Raw genomic sequence first — 23166 nt, 5'->3', positions numbered from 1 at the left:
CTTGGATGTGAAGAGCATAATGTTCCAAAGCCCATTCCTGGTGTTGCTTTGGCCACTTTCCCTAGTGGGGCAGGGAGGCTCATTTAGTTCCCAGATGCTCAGTGCTTTCGTTCTCGACCTTGAAGGCCATACTTGGGGCCTCTTCCCTCCGGCCCTGCACACTTTTTGTTGCTCTGATGAGATCTCCAATAGAGAAAGCCCTCCCTAAGTGGGGGGCGCCAAACCATACTTTAACTGTCTGCTCCTTGGGGCCTTGTCTTAGGAGATAGCCCCTGCTGCCTCCACTCCCAGGTCGGGGTGTTCCCTGACACAGGTCTCTCTGGTGGCCTCTGCCGCACCCTGCGGGTTGTGACCATCCATCCCGTGACTCAGGCTTCCTTCCCAGGGCTGCCATGAGCAGGTCCAAGTCACGGAATCCTTCCAAACTTGTGCTTCAGTGCACTTTCTAGATATGTGTGATGGCTCAATGGCGCCTGTCTGTCCCCAGGACCTTGTCGTCTCGTGTCGCAAACATGGCCCTTCCTCCCAGTGTGCCTTCCACCTGCCAAGCAGGGCACTGCAGCGCAACTACGAAGTCAAGGCCTCTCAGGCCTTGTAACACTTTGTTTTGTTTTGTTTTTAATTTATTTACTTATTTATTTATTTTTAATTTTTATTTATTTTTTAAATTTCTTTTCAGTGTTCCAGAATTCGTTGTTTATGCACCACACCCAGTGTTCCATGCAATACATGCCCTCCACAATAACCACCACCAGGCTCACCCAACCTCCCACCCTCTCCCCTCCAAAACCCTCAGTTAGTTCCTCAGAGTCCACAGTCTCTCACGGTCCATCTCCCCCTCCAATTTCCCCCAACTCCCTTCTCCTCTCCATCTCCCAGTGTCTTCCATGTTATTCCTTATGCTCCACAAATAAGCAAAACCATATGATAATTGACTTTCTCTGCTTGACTTATTTCACTCAGCATAATCTCCTCCAGTCCTGTCCATGTTGATACAAAAGTTGGGTGTTCATCCTTTCTGATGGAGACAAAATATTCCATAGTATATATGGACCATATCTTCTGTATCCATTCGTCTGTAACACTTTGTAACCAGAGTCGTCTTTACCCTTTGCAGAACTAGTTATTATCTGTGCTTCTCTTGGAATGTCCTGCTGAGCTTTGAATGAGCCAAGAGACACCGTTCTGTAGTGCCTGCTGCGTGGACAAGGGGTTTGGGGCAGGGACTGACTCTTGGCCTGAGCAGCCAAACCATACAGAGGTGGGAAGGACTGATTGTCTGGGCCTTAAAGGCACATTTCTCTGTTCTCGTGACAATCGGACATTCAGGGCACTTGAATGTTGAGAAGCAAACAGTGATCATCCCACCAAATTAATTTCAGTGACTCAGTGAGCTGGACACTGAAACGTAGGTCAGAGTAGTGTCTGAAAAACTTGAAGATAATTGCAGAGAGTGCCTGAGAAGTCATGAAAATGGTTTTTTAAAAGCAGTACAATGTACCTGGGCCTGTTCGGTTTCATTTTTTTTTATATTCTATTTTCCAAGTTTTTGTTAAAGAATACATATGTATTTTTGTGATGTGTTTCATACATATATAGATAATTTTTATATGCATATGAAATTTATATGTAGTTGCATATATAATTAATATATATTTTGTGTGTGTGTGTGTGTGTGTATTTTTTTTCTTTTTTTTAACCCTTCTCTCATCACTTCATGGGCACATGGTGCCGTGGGTGGACTTGGGTTTTGGATGGCTCATGTCCTTTGGGGCTCTCATTGAGGAAAACAATTCAGAACCCCAGGGGTCTCTGTGGAGCCTCGGGCAGGGCCAGTGCCAATGTGGGCCGGAAGCTCCAGGCCCATCTGTCCTTGCGCCTTCCAGAACAGACGCCAGCCTCCGACCATGAGGGCACTCAGCGACTGCTGTTCACGGCTGTGGAAGACATGGCCCCTTGCTATCACTCCTCCACACGGACAGCAGGCTCTCAAATGCTGAGAGATGAAGTGAGCTGCGTCTGGGGCAGTGGGACAGCCCATCGTCATGGGCTCCAGCGTCGGAAACGGTTGCGGTGGCTTGAAACCCGGCTGTGCAGCAGCTCTGAGCCTGCTGTCCATGCCTCCCTGCGTGAACTGTGTGCACTCGCACACCAGGTCCTTTCTCTTCTCCCATGGAGCGCACAGGGCCTCCCAGCGCGGGTCCCACGCTGCTTGCCCCAGCTTGTCCCTCCCTTTCCTGGTCCACTCCAGCATGAACAGACGGGCCTTTTCTTCTCTTCTGGTTTATTTCAGAACAGTTTCAGGTTTGCAGAGTTATTGGGAAGATAGAGAATTTCCAAAAGCCCAGACATGGTTTCCCATCTTGGGAACATCTCCCATCCGTGTGGTGCATTTGTCACAATGAATGAGGCAATATTGACATATTTATTATTAATTAAAGTCCGTGCTTTATTCACATTCACTCAGTTCTGATCCAGGATCCCACCCGGGACACTGCACCGCATTTGCAGTGCTTGGACTCCTCTGGGCGGGACGGTTTCTCAGACGTTCCGTTTTTGACGACCTTGACAGTTTTAAGGAGTGCGGGTCAGGTGCTTTGTAGGATGTCACTAGGTTGGGATTTGGGGATGTTTTTCTAATGATTAGACCAGCATTCTAGCATTCTAAAAGGAAGAATACAAAAGCCAAGTGCCACTCCTGTCCCTTCCAATCAGGGGTACGTGCCATCAGCAGGCCTTACCACTGTTGATGCTGGAGAGGCCTTTAACCATTGGAAAGTGCAACTTAATTTGTGCCCAGGCTTCGATTCTCACCCATCCTGAGTGTGCAGTATCTTCCTGAGAAACCCAGAGCACTTACATTCTAAACAACCAGCATGGGGAAGGAGAGCCTCTCACGAGTGTAGCATGGCTGAGACTCTCAGAAGCTTCGGGCCAAGAGCGTACCTCTGCTTCTGGGTCATCCCTGGGACCAGGCTCTTGACTTGCAGGGGTCAATACTAACTATGACCAGTAATGAGAAGTCGAAAAGAGCAAAGTCGCTTTGACCTGGGAGTTCCTGCCGAGGTGGAAAGACGAGACTGTGATCTGTGATTCCATCCTTCTGTGTCTCCTTTTCTCATATGAACATGGGGGTGATCATAATTGCCACGAGGTTTTGTGAAGGTTACCTGTGTACATATGAAGTCACCCCAGTGCCCAGGACATTGCAGGTACTTTCATGGAACAGATACTGATCGAACCCCTGTTCCACGTCAGGCACGCTTCTAGGTACGAAGGATCTAACAGTGAGTAAAATCAAAACAATGGAGTTTATCTTATGGGTGGCTATTTAAATGGGTGTTATTTTTATGTGTATTATTGTTATTATAACCTAAAACTTATATTTTAAGAGACACAGTACTCAGACTGTTGTAGCCAAAATAACAGTGGAACCAGAATTAAGAAAATAGTAAGTGTGCATCTTAAGTCTTCCACTTAATGCTCTGTAACCCAGGGGAAGTTATTTTAATGCAAGAATGTTAATTCTCATTCATAGTAAAAAATACAAGGCAACACATCAGTGAAATCACATTTTATGTCTACCAAACATGATTTAAGATGGTCACAATGCTCGATGCCGGCGATGTTGCAGTTAAACAGTCCCTTTCTAGAAACTTTTTAGTATAAAAAGTGTGACACATGCACAAAGGTATTCATGCGTTCATTTTTGATACCATCAACACATTACCATATTGTTTTCATCAAATGCCCACCTTCCTTTTTTTTTTTTTTTTGGTTTTGTTTTGCTAAGGTATTTTTTTTAAAGATTTTATTTATTTATTTGACAGAGAGAGAGATCACAAGTAGGCAGAGATGCAGGCAGAGAGAGAGGGGAAAGCAGGCTCCCTGCTGAGCAGAGAGCCCGACGCGGGGCTCAATCCCAGGACCCTGAGACCATGACCCGAGCCAAAGGCAGAGGCTTTAACCCACTGAGCCACCCAGGCACCCCATTTTGCTAAGGTATTTTTAAGGAAATCCCAGACATTATGTCATTTCAACTTTAAGTGATTTTGTACATAGCTCAACTAAATGACATCACATATAGCAAAATTAATGGTAACCCTTAATATCATCTTACACTCAGTCCATATTTATATATCCCAAATTGCTTTTTTTATGTGTTTATTTGAATTCAGTTAGTTAGCATACAGTGTAATATTAGTTTCTGGTGTAGAGTCTAGTGATTCGTCACTTCCATACCATACCCAGTGCTCATGAGGACACGTGCCCTCCTTGATGCCCAGCACCCAGTTACCCCATCCCCCAGCCAAACTCCCCCCCCAGCAACACCCGGTTTGTTCTCTACAGTTAAGAGTATTTCTTGGTCCCTCCCCACAACATGATCGTTTGCTTCATTTCTTAAATCCCACAAAGGAATGAAATCATACGGTATTTATCTTTCTCTGACTGACTGACTTCACTCAGCATTATGCTCTCTAGCTCTGTCTCATTGCAAATGGCAAGATTTCATTCATTTTTATGGCTGAACAAAATTCCCATGCATGTATATACCATTTCTTGTCTATCCATTTATCAGTCAATGGACACTTGGGTTCTTTCCTTAATTTGGCTATTGTAGATAATGCTGCTATAAACATCGGGGTGCAGGTACCCCTTTGAATCTGTGTTTTTGTATCTTTTGGTAAATATCTAGTAGTACATTGACTAGGTTGTAGGGTATTTTTATTTTTAGCTTTTCGAGGAACCTCCATACTATTTTCCAGAATGGTTGTACCAGTTTGCATTCAGCAGTATATGACATTTCCCCTTTCTCCACATCCTCACCAACATTTGTTATTTATCATGTTGTTTATTTTAGCCATTGTGACTAGTGTGATAACTCATTCCAGGTTTGATTTGCATTTCTGTGATGATGAGTGACAATGAGCATCTTTTCATATGTCTGTTGGCCATCTAGATGTCTTCTTTGGAAAAAATGTCTATTCGTGTCTTCTGCTCATTTTTTTAACTGGACTATTTGTTTTTGGGGTGTTGAGTTTTATAAGTTCTTTATATATTTTAGATACTAACCCTTTATAAGATAAGTCATTTGCAAATATCTTCTCCCGTTCTGTTTGTTGCCTTTTAGTTTTGTTGACTGTTTCCTTTGCTGTGCAGAAGTTTTTTGTTTTGATAAAGTCTCAATAGTTAATTTTTGCTTTTGTTTCCCTTGCCTCAGGAGATGTATCTAGAAAGAAGTTGCTATGGCCAATTTCAAAGAGGTTACTGCCTGTGTTCTCCTCTAGGATTTGATGGATTCCTGTCTCACATTTAGGTCTTGCATCCATTTTGAGTCTATTTTCATGTGTGGTGTAAGGATATGGTCCAGTTTCATTCTTCTGCATGTGGCTCTCCAATTTTCCCAATACCTTTTGTTAAAGAGACTGTCTTTTTTCCATTGGACATTCTTTCCTGCTTTGTCGAAGATTAGTTGACCATAGAGTTGAGGGTCCATTTCTGGGCTCTCTCTTCTGTTCCATTGATCTATGTGTCCGTTTTTGTGCCAGGACCATACTGTCTTGATGACAGCTTTGTAACAGAGGTTGAAGTCTGGAATTGTGATGCCACCAGGTTTGCCTTTTTTTTTCAGGATTACTTGGCTATTTGAGGTCTTTTTTGGTTCCCTACAGGTCTTAGGAATGTTTGTTCCAGCTCTGAGAAAAGTACTGTTGGCATTTTGATGTGGATTACATGAAATGTGCAGGTTGCTTTGGGCAGTATAAACATTTTAATACTTGTTCTCCCAATCCATGAGCATGGAATGTCTTTCCATTTCTTTGTGTCCTCTTCAAATGCTTTTTTAAAAATTGACTATTTGTGGTTGATTCTTTTGAATACAAATCCAGATCCAGACAAGGTCCATCCATCGCTTTGGTGGTTCTGTCTCTTGATCGACAAGAGCCCTATGTCCCTTTCCCCTGCTCTTGTCTGGTGAAGAGGCCAGGGTGTCTGGATGTCCCACAATGTCCCATGCTGATTGCTTCCTCATGGTGTCATTTAATTTTTTCCTGCATCTCTTTAATTGCCCAGAGATGGGAAGGAAATTGTATTGGCTTTTGGTTTTGTGTGTTTTCTTGGATCGTGTGTGTGTGTGTCTGTGTGTGTGTGTGTGTCAGTGGTGCCTGGATGTTGCTCGGTACTTCCCACTGCATCTCACAAGTTGATGCTGGAGGCCCAGCTGCTCTTCTGGTGATGTTCGGTCTGCCCCTGAGTCTAGGAAGTGGCGGCCTATAAGGCCAGGGGGACGGTATTTATACCTCCCTGAGTCTTCATTTCCTGACCCACATGAGAGGAAACAATGCCTCCTCCCCAAGGAGATTCGCGTGGTTACGGCTATGAGTGCGCGTCTGGACCACCGGCTACCATGTTGACATTAGGGCTAAGTAATACTTACGGGCCCTCCGGCAATGAACATTTTCTTTGAAAAAGTCTTTTCCTTCCTCAGATACCTTTAATTGAGAACATGGTAAGGTTCTTTTTTATTGAGGTGGGAAAAAAGCTTCCAGTACATTTATGGCGATTGAAAACTGCCCGTTTTTTCACCAATCGACAGAGCAAAGGAGTGATTAACTCCTTGCAGATTCCAGCACTTGAAGCCAAGAGAAAGATTAGTGATGGCCGTGTGGAGCGGAGGTTTGTTTAATAGCCTGACTGGGAAAGACCAAGTTTCCTTCGGCTTCTAGATCAGAGGAGCAAGAGGCATCCCTGAAGGGGAGGAAAAAAGCTGTTGAAACTTTTATGGGATGGGTTCCTTTCTCAAAAGAATCTTCTACATCCCAGCCCCTCAGAGGAGCCTCTCAGAGCCCTCCTTTCTGAGGACCAGGAGGAGCATCTTCTAAAGGGATTTTTGCTTACGGATTGTCAGGGACAGACCTGCCCTTTACATTTTACCAGTTCTCAGCAAGCTTCAAGTTCAGAGGCTTATGAGGGAGCAAATCCTTCCCTAACCACTTTTTTTTTTTCCAGTACAAATCAGAGTGCCCATGAGATGGATCGGGTTCATTTGTATTAGTTTTCAGTTTAATCTCTCTTCCTGCCAGACCTTTTATCTTCTATGAGGGAGAGGGAAGAGAATAAATAAAGAGTTTTATTTGGACGCATCCGGAGAACTGAGCCGAGCCCCCGGATACAGGGCAGATTAATAGGCCCTGTTGCGGAGTTAGACTGGGGCTGGGCCGCAGATCTGCTTGCTGCTCGATGCTGCTCGATAGGGTTCCACACTTGGAGGGGCTGTTTACACTCTGAGCTGAATCTGGGAGGGAGGGAGGGAGAGGGGGCGTGGGGCACTCTCTGCCCTCTCTGTGCTGACACACATGGGCTCCATCAGTGGACTTGGCCACCGTCCTTTTGAGTTTGCCTCTTTCTGACCTTGGACTCTATAGGTAACTGAGCAGGTGAGCCATTTGCTTACAGACACTGAGGTCTGCAGGAAGAGAGGGACGGAGGTAAGTTTTATTGAACACTGCCTCGGTCAGGGTCCCCACAAGAAGCAGGTGACTGTCTTGACTTAGAACATCTAAGCAGAGAGTCTGCAAAGGGAAGATCTGCCCAGGGGTGGGTGGAGAGAGACACCAGGACCCTGGGGCCGGAGCCGGCTGACTCAGGACACAGAGGGAAGGGAGATGCAAAGCCCAGAGAAGGAGGTGGCGTAGACCTTCCCAAATAGAGCAAGAACCTCTGGGGGAAGAATGCGATAGTCTTAGGCCATCTCCCGGTGAGTAAGAAAGAGCCCAGCCCTGCCAGGCAGGTCGTCCAGGGCCCAGATTGGGGCAGGGAGGTGAGGAGGGACAAGGGGTAGTGGGAGGGGGATGGGCCCATCCAGCTCCAGTACCCACCGGGGGCCTGGCTCTGCCCTGGATAAGTCAGCCCGTGTCTCTTACTTTAGACCAATGCCAGTCTCGGGAGTGCTATGTTATTTCCCCATTTTTATTTTCCGCATTGAAAAAAGAAATGTTTTGTTGTAATACACACCATAACATAGAATTTTACCATCTTAGCCACTTTTAAATGTCCAGTTGAGTGGTCGGTACATTCACATCGTGCCACCCATCTCTTATTCTCATCTGGCAAAACTGAAGCTATGGATCCATTCAATGTGACTCCTCGTCTCCCCCCCCCCACAACCCCCACCCTGGCAGCTGCCATTCACCTCTACGTCTGCGGATCTGACCCCTCCAGGGACCTCTCATCAGTGGAATCCTACACTACCCGTCTTCTTGTGACTGCCTTATTTTCAAGGTTTAGCCCTGTTGGAGTGTGTGTCAATTTCTTGTTCAAAGCTGAATAATATTTCATTGCAGGGATGGACCACATTTTGTTCATCTGTCCATCCATCAGTGGACACTTGGGTTCATAACTAATATCTCTTCGAGACCCTCCTTTCAGTTCGTCAGGGTGTATATTTTGACGTAGAATTTCCAGATCATACGGTAGTTCTACCTTTAGTTTCCTGAGGAGCCGCCATACTGGTTTCTGCAGCGGCCGCCCCATTTCACATCCCCACCAGCAGGGCACGAATGTTCCAGCTTCTCTCCCCCCTCGCCCACACATGCCATTTCTGCTTCCTTTATAGTAGCCATCCCAGGGTTGTGATGTGGATCTCCCTGCCGTTTTGACTTGCCCCTCCTTTCCCCTGCTTTATAGAAGAAGCTCAAACAAAAGTGAACAACTGTCAATGGAAACACGTAGTCGGCTGTGACGGCTCTGCACTGGCTGCCTTCTGGAGGGAAGCTGTGTCTCCACTGCTGTGTGACTTGGCAGGAAGAGGCGCTGCTCCCCACCAGCAGTTACAGGGGTGCGAGGGAAGGTTCTTGCGTTGTCCATGTGGACAAATGGCTAGGGGAGCCTGCTTGGCAGACCAGAGCACCATGAGATGTTTAATGCTTCTAGAAGGGTCTCAGACTCCCAAAGCGAAAAGAGAAATCGATGTGAGCAATTCTGTAGTTCCCTGGGGATGCACACGTTGCACTCTAAAGGAAACAGAAAGAGCGGGGGTCCTCATCCAACGTAGATTACCTAGATCACTGAAAATCAAAAGCCAAGAACACTGAAATGCCCAGCTGGTGCTGAGGACTGCATTCCCAGAAAGCCATTTTTGGAGGCAGCTTTATTCGAAATAATTAAAAAGATTCAGCCTTTGTAGCCCAACTGGCATCCTGCTCCAGAGCGGCATAACTTTTTGTCGAGGAATCCGGCTCCCAAACTCCAGCTCCATGGTAGATGGCTGGCTGTGAGAGCCAACGCAAGTTGCCCTCGAGTCTCATTTCATTTCGGAGTGGCTTGTGGCTCTTTCTTGGTGACTCCTAAGGGAGCGGCGTGCGTTCCCAATGAGCTCCCGGCACAGACCTGTGATCCTCATAGTTAGGTCTGTAGGTTTCTGCCGAAGTGGTGGTGATTGTGCGTGTGGAGGGTGCCTGTGGCTGGCGGCAGCGTGGAAATCATGGCTCTCCTCATTCTGACCATCTCCAGTGTGGGGGAGAGGGATTCGGGCACCACTTGCAAGGAAGGGGACAGACGGTTTGATTTCCACAAGAACCCCCTTCCCTCAATTTCACTTCACTGATAACTTGCAAATGCAGCTCAGGCATCATGACGATTCCAAATGAGAAGTGACAGTGGGTGTTCAGAGTCATTGCCAGGTCCTGTTCATTCCAGGGCATCATTCTACGAAATGCTCGGGCCAGAAAGCATGTTTCAACTCTGCACCGAAAGAAAAAAAATAAAATCTCGCAAAGGTGTGGGAGCCCAGCAGAATCCTCTGAAGCCTTGCAGGCGAGAGCCCATTTGGCTGACAGAGTCGCTCTTGCACACCTGCCGGAAAGCTGGGTGCAAAGATATTCTAAACTAGCTGCGAATTTCATTACGTCTGTCTCCAGCCAAAGCCACTGAGGGGTGCGGTGCTGTAATGGGCCGCCACGCAGATGGGTTGCAAAATGCACAGCCCATCTGTCTTTATCATGCTCATTTCCTCTTTTATTAAAATGTTAATGAATATAGTTTTTATTTATCATTTGGTGACATGTGCGGCATCCTTTTCTGGGAGACAAATCTGCAATCTGCCTCACCGTGTGCGCTGACAGGGAACGCAGGAATGAGGAATATTTTGGTTTCGTTCAAACTGCCATATGTGGGTTGAAGGAGAAGCCACTTTGCTTGTTGACAGCAGCATGAGGACGACGGGAGGTCTTGGAGTTCAATGCCAGGCCCAGTGGCTACCAGTGGCTAGCCATGTGGCCACGAGCCTTGGTTTCCACTTCTGGGGAACAGGGATAACCATTCCCTCCGCCCAGGAAACCAAATGAGAGAACTTATGGAAATGTAGTTTGCATTCTCTTATTATTATTCAGATGTGTGCCTGTGTGGTTCTGAATTCCTTTTGCTCATTCTTTCAGACTCTCCATGGAAAGTACATCTGTCAAATGTCAGCCCCGAGATGACAGGCGTCACCGTGCGCGGCCTGACTCCAGCTCGCACCTATCAATTCCGGGTGTGTGCCGTGAATCAAGTGGGCAAAGGCCAGTACAGCGCAGAGACAAGCAGGTGTGTGATCGCGCAGCCGCGGTGCGCTCTTGGGGCAGCTGTGACCCGAAAGCAAGACTGAGCATCCAGTTAACAGAAAGACATTGATAGAAGGAGTCAACCTGCATCCCTTAGTGATATCAGCCACACATGCACAGAAAAGACCAGAAGGAAGAGAGAAAGAGTCACTCGTGTGTTGGACTAGCTGGGTTTTCCTTCAATGCTCAGAGGGAAATGTCTCCAACTTCCCTAATGCTCTGGCCACACCAACACAAGGCATTTCTGAGAGCACAGGCCTTGGTATCCACGAGATGAGGCGCTGACCATGTCTTCACTCCCTCTGTCCTCCCGGGCTGCTGGCAGGACGGGAGCTGGTTCCACCGTCCTGACAAGCAAGCGTCTGGCAGGACTTGGCACGTTCCTGAATGGTCCTGACCTGGGACCGTGGCTTCACCCCATTTCAGTGTGCCCACCCCAACCAACCTGAGCATTGGCGGGGCCCGAATCATAGGAGAGTTGAGATCTAAGTGACTTTTTTCAAAATGTGGGAGTTTGGTTTGAGAAATACTAAAAGAGCTAAGGAAAAACACAATTTGGAAGGCATCTCAGGCTGTGGGCCGGCGGCCTGGCTCGCTCAGGCTTGTAATCCCTTCCCGGAGTGGAGATGCTGTGGGTTATCCAGACAGAATAAGGTCACCTCCTGTGTCTTCTTGCTTGCTGGCTGAACTGATTCTCTATTATGTTGATTTGCTGTACCTATTTCATGCATGTCCTCTGAGTTTGATCAGCTGTGTGCCTTGCTTTGTTCATCGCTTGATTTTGGTAAATAGTTAAGCTCCAGATTCAGCCAGACAGAGAATGCAAATGGGGACCATTTGTCTTGGATGCTAATCTCTCTTTCCCTCACCATATTTTATCTCTAGGTTGATGTTACCTGAAGAGCCGCCCAGTGCTCCCCCAAAGAATATCGTAGCCAGCGGGCGTACCAATCAGTCCATCATGGTCCAGTGGCAGCCACCCCCAGAAACAGAGCACAACGGGGTGCTGCGTGGGTATATCCTCAGGCAAGTACTGGTGTTTGGCCATTTTTAGGTTCTTGTTATAAAGAGTCCAGGGTCTGTTTTGCTGGGGTCACAAACTGAAAGGTCTAGAGGAGCCCAACAGTAATCAAGATACTCAGGCTGGTGTAGGACTCTAGAGAGTGGTGGGGACTCTGGCCAACAAGCAACTGTGGGTGGCCTTGCTGGGGCAGCCTCTGTATATTCAACCATAGCATATCCACGTACGTATCGAAGCTTGCATCTTGGTAGAAGAATGAAGGGGGATATTATGCGTTGGGGTCAAGGTGTGCTATTCATTCCAAATTTTTTCTTTCTGTTTCAGTTTTTTCCAGGGGCATGCATTATTAATAGAATAATTTTTAATTAATAATAATGCAGTTGACACTATCACAATTGACCAGTTGTTACCAGGCTAGCTCTTACATGTTCAGTATTGCCAGGTTTCCTAGCATATTCAAAGAAATTTTTAAAAATCTAGCTTTTTACATGCGATCTCACAGTTTCTAAACGTTGGAAATGAAGTCTGTATGTTTTGAAACATGGGGCAGGCCAAATTCACACCTCCACAGGCCAGATGTGGCCCAAAGCGTGGCCACTTTGCTTTCCCTGCCTTATATGGGGCAGTCAAGCTTCTGAGAATGTTGAGGGGACTCTACAAGAACTTCGCTGGGTGGGAGAGAAGAAATCTGTTTTGTCAAAACTGCTAATCTTGAAATCATGCCAAATGTGATAATTGCAGTGGTTTGTTGATGCAAGTAGTGAACAGGAAAAAGTAAAGCAGTGTTAAAAGGTATTTATGAAATCTCTTCTAACAGACAGTACAGCCACAGACAGACGTATTCGTTCCACGACCTGTACTTTGCGTCCCTCCCCAGCCTTATGGGGCAAGAACCGTGGGTGTCCATCACTACCTTCCTCCCAGTATCAGGCCCGTGCCCTCATGAGCTTGTGATCAGCAAATACTGGGTTAACAGAGGTCGAAAGGGGCTAAATGTAATGTCTTAGAAAAACATAAGAAATTACAAAAGTATAGCTGTTCTAGCTCTGTGCTCTTTGCATATGGAGGACCACTCCTTCCAGTATCTATTGATGTAATCATCCGCTCATGGTTTAACATACCTTTATCCATATGTCTGACATATTAGCCCATCACAACCACTTCAATGCTCTTCTCAAGTCTTCCTCAAGCATGTGAATTATCCTCTAAAGACAAGCTAGATCATTATCTACATGAAGTGGTTTAAAGTTGGCTGTCCCGCAGGGTTCACGGGGACTAGAGGACTGGAATCAGCACTTGGGGCCCCTTTGGTCACTCTGTCCCTTTCAACAAGAAACTCTGAAAGGGCCCCTTTGGGCAGGGGTCACCTGTGGGCTCGGGGCAGTTCCCAGTTCCCTCCCAAAAACACACACAGGCCCAGATCTCCTGTCCATTCCAGCTGTCACTCATGGCCTGTGCTCATCAGGTAATGGAAATAATTTCCTTGCCCTCCCCGCCTGACCGTACACACGCTTGTCATCCCAGCTGCCTCCATTTTGAATGCACAGAGAAGGGTCCTCAGGCTCCAGCTGCCAAGGAAGGACTTTAAAAGTCAACCTGCAGAACCAACCTCGGGGCGAGGACTTTAATAAGAAAATCTCTCTGATGTTACAAGGCCCCATCAGGAACTGCACGTTTCTCTATTTTGCGGGATTACCACCATTAAAAGGATCTTATGTGATGGTGTCAGTGGAGTCGAGTGCTGGGAAAGAGGGCATCTGTATTTGTAGGGGTTTAAATCAAGAAAGTCCTAAAATGAGGGTGTACGACCCAAGGCCTGTGAATAGCAAAGTTTCCAGAAATTAAAGGCCCGTGCCAAAATGCATTTACTTGGAAACATTTCCAAATAATCCGCCGGTCTGCAAATCAGCTCTGTTTGCAACTGTGAGCCCTCCAGGGCTCAAGTGTCTGTGTCAGACATACAGCCGAATCCATGGAGGCACAAAATGGAAATAAATCACCACCGTGGCTCCGGCCGTAAGAAGTGGTTAGGATGTGTGTGCAGTAATAAAATATTTATAATAATGGGCAGGGTGCTTCTTTGAGAGGAGCGTAGGGGTTATGTCCTTTAAAAACATTCTCCTGTTTATTTCCATATAAAAAAATCATCTTGTTCTGCCTGAGATGGTCTCCCGGGCAACGTATCCCACCAGTCAGAGGACAATGCCCTGCACTTTCGTTATTAATTATGACCTTCCCAGACATCCTGTGACTATTACAAAAGCACCTTGAGCCGCAGGTCAGAATGGACCAACCTGCCTGCTACAGAAAGGAGGGCGGCCCGCTTCCAAGACACGGATCCCGTGGCTTGTTCAGCACGATCGAATGAACAGGCGTCTAGGAGAGGCTATGGCTCATGCAGGCTTCAGTGTCTTTCTTAGCATACTACCTGGACGCGAGGCGTTTCCAAACCAGCAGTTATCTGCAGTGGGCTCTGCACTGTCACGGCTCTCCAGCACCCATCGTTTCATCTTATTCTCGTGACAACCCTGTGAAAGGCTATTATGATGATGTCATTTTCAGGAGTTAAAATCCAAGGCTCAGAGACGTGACGTAGAGACCGCGCTCAAGGCCACCCAGCACGTCTGTCTTCTTCCCAACCTGTGCCTTCTGGAGCTGACGTCTGCTTTTCCCTGGAAGGCGTATTGTGTAGTGATGGGTCTGCACTAATGAGCTCTCTGTAAGTGAGAGTGCCCAGTGTGCACCATATTGGTTGTAAGTGGTCCTGGTCACCATTCACACACTGGACCACTCTGGGTGGGGGCCGACCCCTGCCTTCTCCCAAATGGCTGATTGTCTCAGTGCTATTTATTTTGTAGACAGGGAATTTAAGCGGGAATATCTGGCACGTGGCTTTTTCGATGCCAGGCCTCTCTCTCTGTGGGCCTCAGCCTTGAAGACCATGACGTCCTATAGATGAACCTAACACCCTCCCCCCCCCCCCCCCGCGGAAAGCGTGCCTACACCTGCTTGGTGCAGGCAGTTGAGTAGGCGACAGAAGTGGATAGAATCTGAAGCAAAAATGCAGGGTGAGGCATCAGCTTCCCCTTTTGCCCGTCACGGAGGAGCACGGCCGTCCCTGCGCCTCCGGCCCCGTGAGCAGCTGCTGCTCTCAGGCAGGAGGGGGCAGGAGGACGCCTGGAACCTTCTTGCTGTTCCAGTGCTGCCTGCTCTTGCTCCTGTATCTTCCCACCACACGGCCTCACCTGTCCAAACGGTTTGTAGCAAGAGGAGCTGAAAGACTGCCCTCAGAAAATCTGGCTGTTCACGAAGAACCTTTTACTGCCTTCTCCAGACTTCCATACTGTATTTTTACCTGTCATTCTTTTTGGAGAGCTGTTGTCCGTGGAAGGGCCTGAATCTGGGGTGGGGGGGGTTCTTCCTTTTCCTGACAGCAGCAGCCTGGCACGGCCTTCCCCTTTGTGCCCAGGCGCTCCACCCGGGACAGTGCAGGGACCAGAGAGATGCTGCAGCCCTTGGGGGAGCTCCGTGTCAGTGCAGAGCCAGATCCCAATCTGCCATCAAGAGCTCAAGGGCGCCCCCGTCTTCACCCTTGCCCCCTCATCAGATGAAGCCGTGTCTTCCCAAGGCAGGAGCCGCCGCTTGGACAGGATTTGGGGTGTTCCTTGAAGCCTCAGGATGACCAAGGCAGGTCTTCCCAGGACAGGTCCTCCCAGCACACGCCCCGCGCTGGACCCCCGGGAACCAATCCACTTCTACAAACAAAATCAGGAAAAACATTTGCTCTTACCAATAATGCTGCCAAAGTCCTTTCATAGTACACATGGCAGTTTGCTAATTTATACATTTTCTAAGTCCAGGGTCATGTATGTCACTTTATTTTTATTTATTTATTTATTTATTTATATAAACATATAATGTATTTTGGGCCCCACGGGTACAGGTCCGTGAATCGCCAGGTTTACACACTTCACAGCACTCACCATAGCACATACCCTCCCCAATGTCCATAACCCCACTACCCTCTCCCAACCCCCCTCCCTCCAGCAACCCTCAGTTTGTTTTGTGAGATTAAGAGTCTCTTATGGTTTGTGTCTCTCCTGATCCCATCTTGTTTCATTTATTCTTTTTCTACCCCCCAAACCCTCCACATTGCATCTCCACTTCCTCATATCAGGGAGATCATATGATAGTTGTCTTTCTCCGATTGACTTATTTCGCTAAGCATAATACCCTCTAGTTCCATCTACATCGTCACAAATGGCAAGATTTCATTTCTTTTGATGGCTGCATAGTATTCCATCAAAATCCTTGAGGAGAACACAGGCAGCAACCTCTTCGACCTCAGCCGCAGCAACTTCTTCCTAGGAACATCACCAAAGGCCACAGAAGCAAGGGCAAAAATGAACTATTGGGATTTCATCAAGATCAAAAGCTTTTGCACAGCAAAGGAAACAGTTAACAAAACCAAAAGACAACTGACGGAATGGGAGAAGATATTTGCAAATGACATATCAGATAAAGGTCTAGTATCCAAAATCTATAAAGAGCTTAGCAAACTCAACACCCAAGAACAAATAATCCAATCAAGAAATGGGCAGAGGACATGAACAGACATTTCTGGAAAGAAGACATCCAGATGGCCAACAGACACATGAAAAAATGCTCCACATCACTCGGCATCAGAGAAATACAAATCAAAACCACAATGAGATACCACCTCACACCAGTCAGAATGGCTAAAATTAACAAGTCAGGAAATGACAGATGCTGGCAAGGATGTGGAGAAAGGGGAACCCTCCTACACTGTTGGTGGGAATGCAAGCTGGTGCAACCACTGTGGAAAACAGCATGGAGGTTCCTCAAAAAGTTGAAAATAGAGCTACCCTATGATCCAGCAATTGCACTACTGGGTATTTACCCTAAAGATACAAGCGCAGTGGTCCGAAGGGGCACACGCACCCGAATGTTCATAGCAGCCATGTCCATAATAGCCAAACTATGGAAAGAACCTAGATGTCCGTCAACAGATGAATGAATAAAGAAGATGTGGTATATGTATGTCACTTTTTAAAAATAAATACAACTTTAAGTTTATGTCTTTTTGGGTGGGGTGAATTATTCTATTTATTCTACATGTTTTCCTTCCTTAACAGTGAGGTAAAATTGGTCTATAACACTGTATTAGTGTCAGGCGTACACCGTAATAATTCACTTTGTATACACCGCAGAGTGATCACCCTGGTAAGTCTGGCCGCCTCCAGTCACCATACAGTTAACCCCTTCACCCATTTTCTCCGCAAAGCTCCTCTACAAAGCAGCTTGTCCTGTAGCATTGACTAGCATTGGAGAAGTGGGAACACCATGTAGAGCCACTCGCTCTGGCGCTGCGACACTCACGGAACAGATCTAGAACCCAGATGGAAGAGGAGGCCAAGAGGTTTCCCTGCTTCTCCACACATTTCAGAGCTGCGGGAAGAGAGCATCGCTCCCAAATTGTCATTTATGGCTACCCCCCGACAGCAATCATGGTTGGAACTTCTGGTACTAAGTCACTGGGCTCCCCAGACGAGTTACACTTAAAAAGCCATCTCTTTTCCTTACCCGTCACACCGTGGAGATGTCAGTTCCGTTTTGTCCAGAACTTACAATCGCTGGGAGACTCAACGAGGCCTTGTTTTCCGGGGCTGCCCTCTGGCCTCGCTCTCGTCTGCTGACTTCATTTCCCTCCCCCTGCATGGAGCGAGTGCGGGTGTGCCCGCTGCCCGGTTCCAGCTGTTTCTCCCTGCTCCGCTGCAGGTACCGCCTGGCCGGCTTGCCGGGAGAACACCAGCAGCGCAACATCACCAGCCCAGAGGTCAACTACTGCCTGGTGACAGAGCTGATCATCTGGACGCAGTACGAGATCCAGGTGGCCGCCTACAACGGGGCGGGCCTGGGCGTCTTCAGCAGGGCCGTGACCGAATACACCCTCCAGGGAGGTAAGCTGGCTTTCCCGCATGGTTGCCGGTCTTTGCTGGAGAGCGGGACGTGCCGAATTTGCCTGCAGCATGTTAGAAATAAAAGTAAAGTGCCTGCGCCTCTCGGGGTCAGTGAGAAAGGAATCACGTCACCCGGTCTCTGCTCTGACACTGGAGCAGTACTGGAGAAGGGACACAGACGACATTCTAGCTGCTTGCTTCTGGGTGGTAAGGCTGGGAAGGGTCTCCACACACCCATCAGCTGTCCACGCGCTCCCTGAAAGATTCATGCAGTTGCCAGTTTCTAAATGGAACAGTGCTATGTTTCACAGTAAAGATGGCCGTGGAGTCTCAGGCGATACTGTGGACGTTCTCCAAAGAGAGGGGATCATTTAGAATTTTATTTTTAGTAGTAGTGTACTGTGATTATTGGTAAAGGAATTTGCAATTTGGTGCCTTTTTTTTTTTTTTTTTTTTTTTTGGTTTTCAGTTATACAAGCCAAACAATTTACTAAATTGTTAAAAACCCCTCCCAGCACCAACCCTTCCCCAAAATGGCCAGACAGAATGACATAAAGCTGGTGGGTCCTACCTTCATAGGCTCTGCCCCAACCCCATAATTTTAAGGCTGATCCCCACACCACGTTCTGGAGGACCTGGGTCTCAGCCGCAGGAAGGCTGGCGTTCAGAAACATTTCACTCTTGGTACACCCAGCAGAAATGAATGGACCCTGTCTTGGAGCGGCTGTGTGTGCCCTCAGCATCCCGATCCCGGTCGCGGGAAGCAGTTCCCCCACAAAATCAACAACTCCTTTCATTTGGCACTTCTAGCCACTGCTGACTCGCACGTGTGAGTTTATTTGCTTCAGCGTTTTTATTGCCACCAGGCCTTGACCTTTTCAAATGATAAGGTTTCTAACTGCCCCCTTCTCTCCCCAAATCATGCCAGAGACCTAATGTTCCTTGATATTACATACTGTTATCATCACCCCATATCGATTGGCTGTCCGTCATCATCCGTAAGTCCATAAAGCCTCCTCTATAAATGAAGCACAGTCATTTCTGCTTCCACAGGGAAATATGTCACTGGCAGGAATAGTTAAAATGCAAGACAGCCAGGGAGGACCCGCTCATCCGCACGTGAGGCTTGATTACTCATGGGAAAATGGAGACAGCCGAGCACCTGGACAATTAATGTTTGCTTTAATTCGTCTACTTAATAACAATAAATTTGGAAATACTTAAAGTAATGAATATTGCTATTAACAATCCCCTATTGCTGTTAATGATGACTGCTTCATTTTGGTACTGGGATATCCGCGTCCCGTGCTGGGCACAGGGAGGCACAGCTCCATCTCACTGAGAAGGGCTCGTGCCTTAGAGTTTGGCTTTGGCTCTGTTGGCACTGGGGAGCCATTGAAGGTTGAGAGCAGTGAGCGACAGGAGCAAAATGCCATATGAGGAGGATGAACCTGGCGGCGGCTGTGCAAGGGAGCGGAGGCCACAGCAGCCCAGTGGCCACAGCGACTCCAGGCCCAAGGGCAGTGATGTGGCCATGAATGGATGGGTTCCTACAGCTCTGACGCAGGCTATGAGAAGGGCGGGCTGGTATGTTTCTGGTCTGAAACACCAGGGCACAGGCCTAGGCAGAGGTGGCAGGGGGCGGGCTCCCACCTCTGGGTCGGATGATGGAGAGACTGACCGAGGATGCTTCTGCTAGGTGCGAGGATTTGCTTTCCTCCGCTCGGTGACAAATGGCTTCTCTTAGTTCTCTGCCCGAGTATGGTTCATACTGTCCTTCTTTTTTGAAACTCTTGATGAGCTGACATCCCTCGATGATGCCCTGTGTGTAATTTCCCCATCCGTATCTCAGCTTTTGCAGCTGGGTTGTCTTCCTTTGTCTGGGCGTTGGAGGGCTGGTGTTGGAGCCCCGAGCCTGGAGCCCCTGCAGGTCTCAGGGCACCCAGGGGACGTTCTCATAATTCACACCTTCCTCCCTGCTGCTTCTGGCGTGGCCACAGGAAACATGGGCGTCTTTATCCTCCCTCTGGGGGACACAGTCCTCTCCTTTACCCGTGTTTTAGACTCTTCCTATGTGCTCACATGCTCACATCCTGGGGAAAGGACCCTGTGCTTCTCGAATGCAGTGGGTCCTTTCCTGCTGTTTCCAGACGCTTCCGTACACTTCCTCCTCCACCTGTCCCTTGGTCACCTGATAGAGCTTCTCAGGCTTGTGACAGCCTCTGACCCTTCACCAGGAAGCGCCGTCCACCCTGGCCCTCCGCTGAGGGCCATGCCTGAGCCCCAGGGAAAATCAGGGCTGAGATGTTTGTGGAGCACAGCATTGGGATCCTGTCCCTTGGGTGTGGCTGTGGCGCTTGACTCGCGTCAGGAGGGGTACCTGTGCAGGGAGATGGCCCGCCCGAGCTTGCCATGTGCTCCCGCTGTGCAGGTCCAGTCCTGCTCGTCAGGAGAGTCCTGGTCAGCCACCCCACAGCTGAACAAAGGGGAACCAGCTTGTAAATTTTGTCCCACATCCGTGTTCCCACCCAAGACAGAACACACGTAAGAGAGGATTTAGACGCGCAGATGGAAAGAACCGGGGAGTGGAGCTGGTCTGGAGCAGGGGCAGAATAAACCAGGGGACCTGGTCTGGAGCAGGGGCAGAATAAACCAGATAAAAAATGATCCGATTAAAAGGTGAGGCATTAGGAAGAAAAATGGCAACAGCAGGGGCCATGAATAATTTACAGAGATGATGATGGAAAGCACGGGTTTGCGAGCTGTCTTCCCACACACGAGCTCGCTCACATCTGTCCAGAACAGCCCTTTCTGGCTCGCCCATCAAGGCCTGACTCCAGTTACTGCTTATCTGCCTTCAAGAAGCACATCACCTCTGTGAGCCGCAGGTTCCCCGTTGTAAAATTATACCCTGGCAGAGTGTGTGCCCTGGCTGCCTCACAGGCGGGTGTGAGAGAAGACACAGGCAAGGCCTGGAAAGCCCTGAGCACCTACACAAATACCTGGTGGCTGCTGTTTGTCCCCGTTCCTCCTCCCAGGGCAATGCCCGGCATCTGCTTTGTATTTGAATGTCTCCGCAGTGACCGTTGTACCGAGAGAAATGGGGTCAATCTCTCTGCCGATAGGAAAATCTCGAGGGGTGTGAGCACCTAGTGCGTGCCCAGGGTCACGTGACAGGCTACAGCCCTGAGAGTGGGGAAGACACCAGACACACTGTGCAATTCGGGACAGCCTTGCCCGGGAGGGGAGACTAACATTTGTGACAAAAGAGCAAGACCTGCCCACGAAACCAGCCTCTCTCGGGTGTGGTCGCTCCTTGTCTCCAAAAGATCGGCGTGACAAGTGTGCTGCCAAGACTTGCCAGCCGAGAGACTCAGAGGAACCTGCCATCGACATGGAAAGGGCCTTCATTGCCTTTATTGGGATCTACGTGGTGGGACTACAGCACAGGAGTCAGGGTTCCACTGTCTCCAGTGGCTGGAAACGGAGTCCAGCTGCGGGAAGCAGACCCAAAGTAACAGCTGAAACACAATGGAGGGGCGTTTTTATTTTCTCCCATCACGAGTGGGCCTTGGGCTGCACAGGGTCTTAGTGGCAGCTCCATGGTCCCCAGACAGTCGGGCTCCTTCTGTTTGCTTTGCCATCTTTAGTGTTTGCCTTGTGGCTGCAAGCTGGCTACTGGGATACCAGCTATCACGCCCACATTCTAGAAGGAGGAAGGCACAGTGTTACACCATGCAACCAGCTATGCAAGTATGCTCGTCTCGGAAGAACTTTCTTAGAAGTTCCCTCTGCTGCTGACTATGCGTACAATTCACGGGCCGTCTCTGTGCAGGAAAGCCTAGAAAGGTGCTCGTTTGGCTGCATACATTTCTGCCAGTTGCTAAGAAAGGAAGGGGGCACAGACAGCGGAGGGCAGCTACCAGTTTCTGCCTCGCATTCTACAGCGACTCCTGCTGAGGAGTGAAACGCAGAGGATATGCAATTTCTAGACATAAAATCGTGTGACCTCCTGTCTCACAGCCGGCTGCATGCAGAGGGCCTCAGGATCCTTGGAATCATCCACATAAGAATTAGCAGACACGAGCCACATGGCTCCTCGAGCCCTGGGCATTGGGGTCTCAGCTCATGGTCCATTTGGGCACCAGCTCAATGAGCTTGTGGACACTGGAGGGTCCTCTCCATGGGCTTAGGGTGCCCCACGACTGTTAGTGCCTCTTGTTGACAAAGCCTATAGGACTGAGCTGGCCCTTACAGCTGGAAAGAGAATAATTTCAATGCCTGTATATTAGAGGGGAAGAGAATTACTCATAAAATTAATTATTTGTTCAGCCTAATTTGGAAAATTATTGGAACATATATGCACATAATTCTGGAGTCTGTCAGGACACCCTGGGAACAGCAGGAAGCACCCAGGCTTCTGGAAAAATAAAGCTTCCGTCCAGCCTGCCTGATTTTGTCCTCCTCCCTTCAGCCAAGCGGCAAGCCTGATCCATCAGGGGAAATGAGATGTAATTTGTCCTGACTTTAATAAGCTCTTTGGATTTAGCTCCTCTGGAGAAAGCATCGGAACGCCAGGGAGAGCTGGTGCGGCTCCCGCCACCATGAGGTGGTGTGTGACATAGTGGCCAGTCATTCTCAAAGAGAACCCAGGAACGTCCCAGCCTCGGCCTGGGAGACAGAGCCAGGCACGTGCAGGTGGCCCTTGCTGGCACCCCCTGCGGACACGGAGCGGCAGACAAGCGTTGGCCCCAGGGGGGCAGGGGAGGCGCCCACCTGCTGCTGGGCACACAGGTTGGCTCTTGAGTGCATTAACTGCACGGAAGCTCCTGAAAGACAATCAACAAGTCATCTGTTCCTGGAGGTCAACACCATGGCCTATCGATCCCTACTATTTACCTGTCACATGGCCCCTTTTTCTTTTTAATCCCATTTATCATTGAGATCTATTAAAAATGTCTGGTTTGTTGACTTGAGTTCTTCACATTGGCGAACATCTTGGACACGCAGGGGTTCTTTTTTTTTTTTTAGATTTTATTGCGGGGGTTCTTTAATATCAATTTTCTCACCTCCCCCTGACTCTTCACACCCCTCCCCCATCCACCGTTCTGCCATTATCCTGTCCGCCAATCCTATTGAATAGATCTTAGCAGTGCCTCCCTGACTTTTTTTGCTCTAGGCATTTTAAAATGCAACATACTAACTTACAAATCGAGCGGCAAAACTCTAAGACACTGCCAGCCACGTGAAATTTCCAAGGGGGTAAGAGGAAAGGTCCCTCCGGCCACAGGAGCTGCAGCCTAAAACCCGACTCATGTGGGACCCGCTCATCAAACTTCCATCATGATTACCCAAAATGAAATGGAAAATAACTGAAATTGACTGAGGAATTTCTTTCAAGACGCTCTGGAAATCAATATGCTTCAGTTGTGAGTGGAAAAGGCCATAGCATGTAAGTTCTGCATAACGAAACGCCCCGTATAATTACAAGCATTTTCTTACTGCCAGTGTCGACGTCAGCAACTTCCCGATCATTTAGGAGAAGGAGAGCACTGCAGTCATTACA

General features: G+C 48.4%; 1 protein-coding gene across 2 annotated transcripts in view; it reads left to right on the top strand.

The window, feature by feature from the left end:
• Positions 1-23166, top strand: part of SDK1 (sidekick cell adhesion molecule 1) — an 865094-nt gene that overhangs the window by 672066 nt on the left and 169862 nt on the right. For both annotated transcript variants that reach the window (XM_080830507.1, XM_080830508.1), the window contains exons 15-17: positions 10434-10581; positions 11484-11624; positions 17419-17600. In XM_080830507.1, the coding sequence (XP_080686633.1) occupies positions 10434-10581; positions 11484-11624; positions 17419-17600 (471 nt within the window). The remainder of the gene's footprint in view (positions 1-10433; positions 10582-11483; positions 11625-17418; positions 17601-23166) is intronic.

This window comes from Martes martes (genome assembly GCF_963455335.1).
Source record: "Martes martes genome assembly, chromosome: 18".
NCBI classification, from domain to species: domain Eukaryota; kingdom Metazoa; phylum Chordata; class Mammalia; order Carnivora; family Mustelidae; genus Martes; species Martes martes.
The sequence above is the reverse complement of the archived record's forward strand: the minus strand, read 5'-3'. Positions and strand labels throughout refer to the sequence as shown.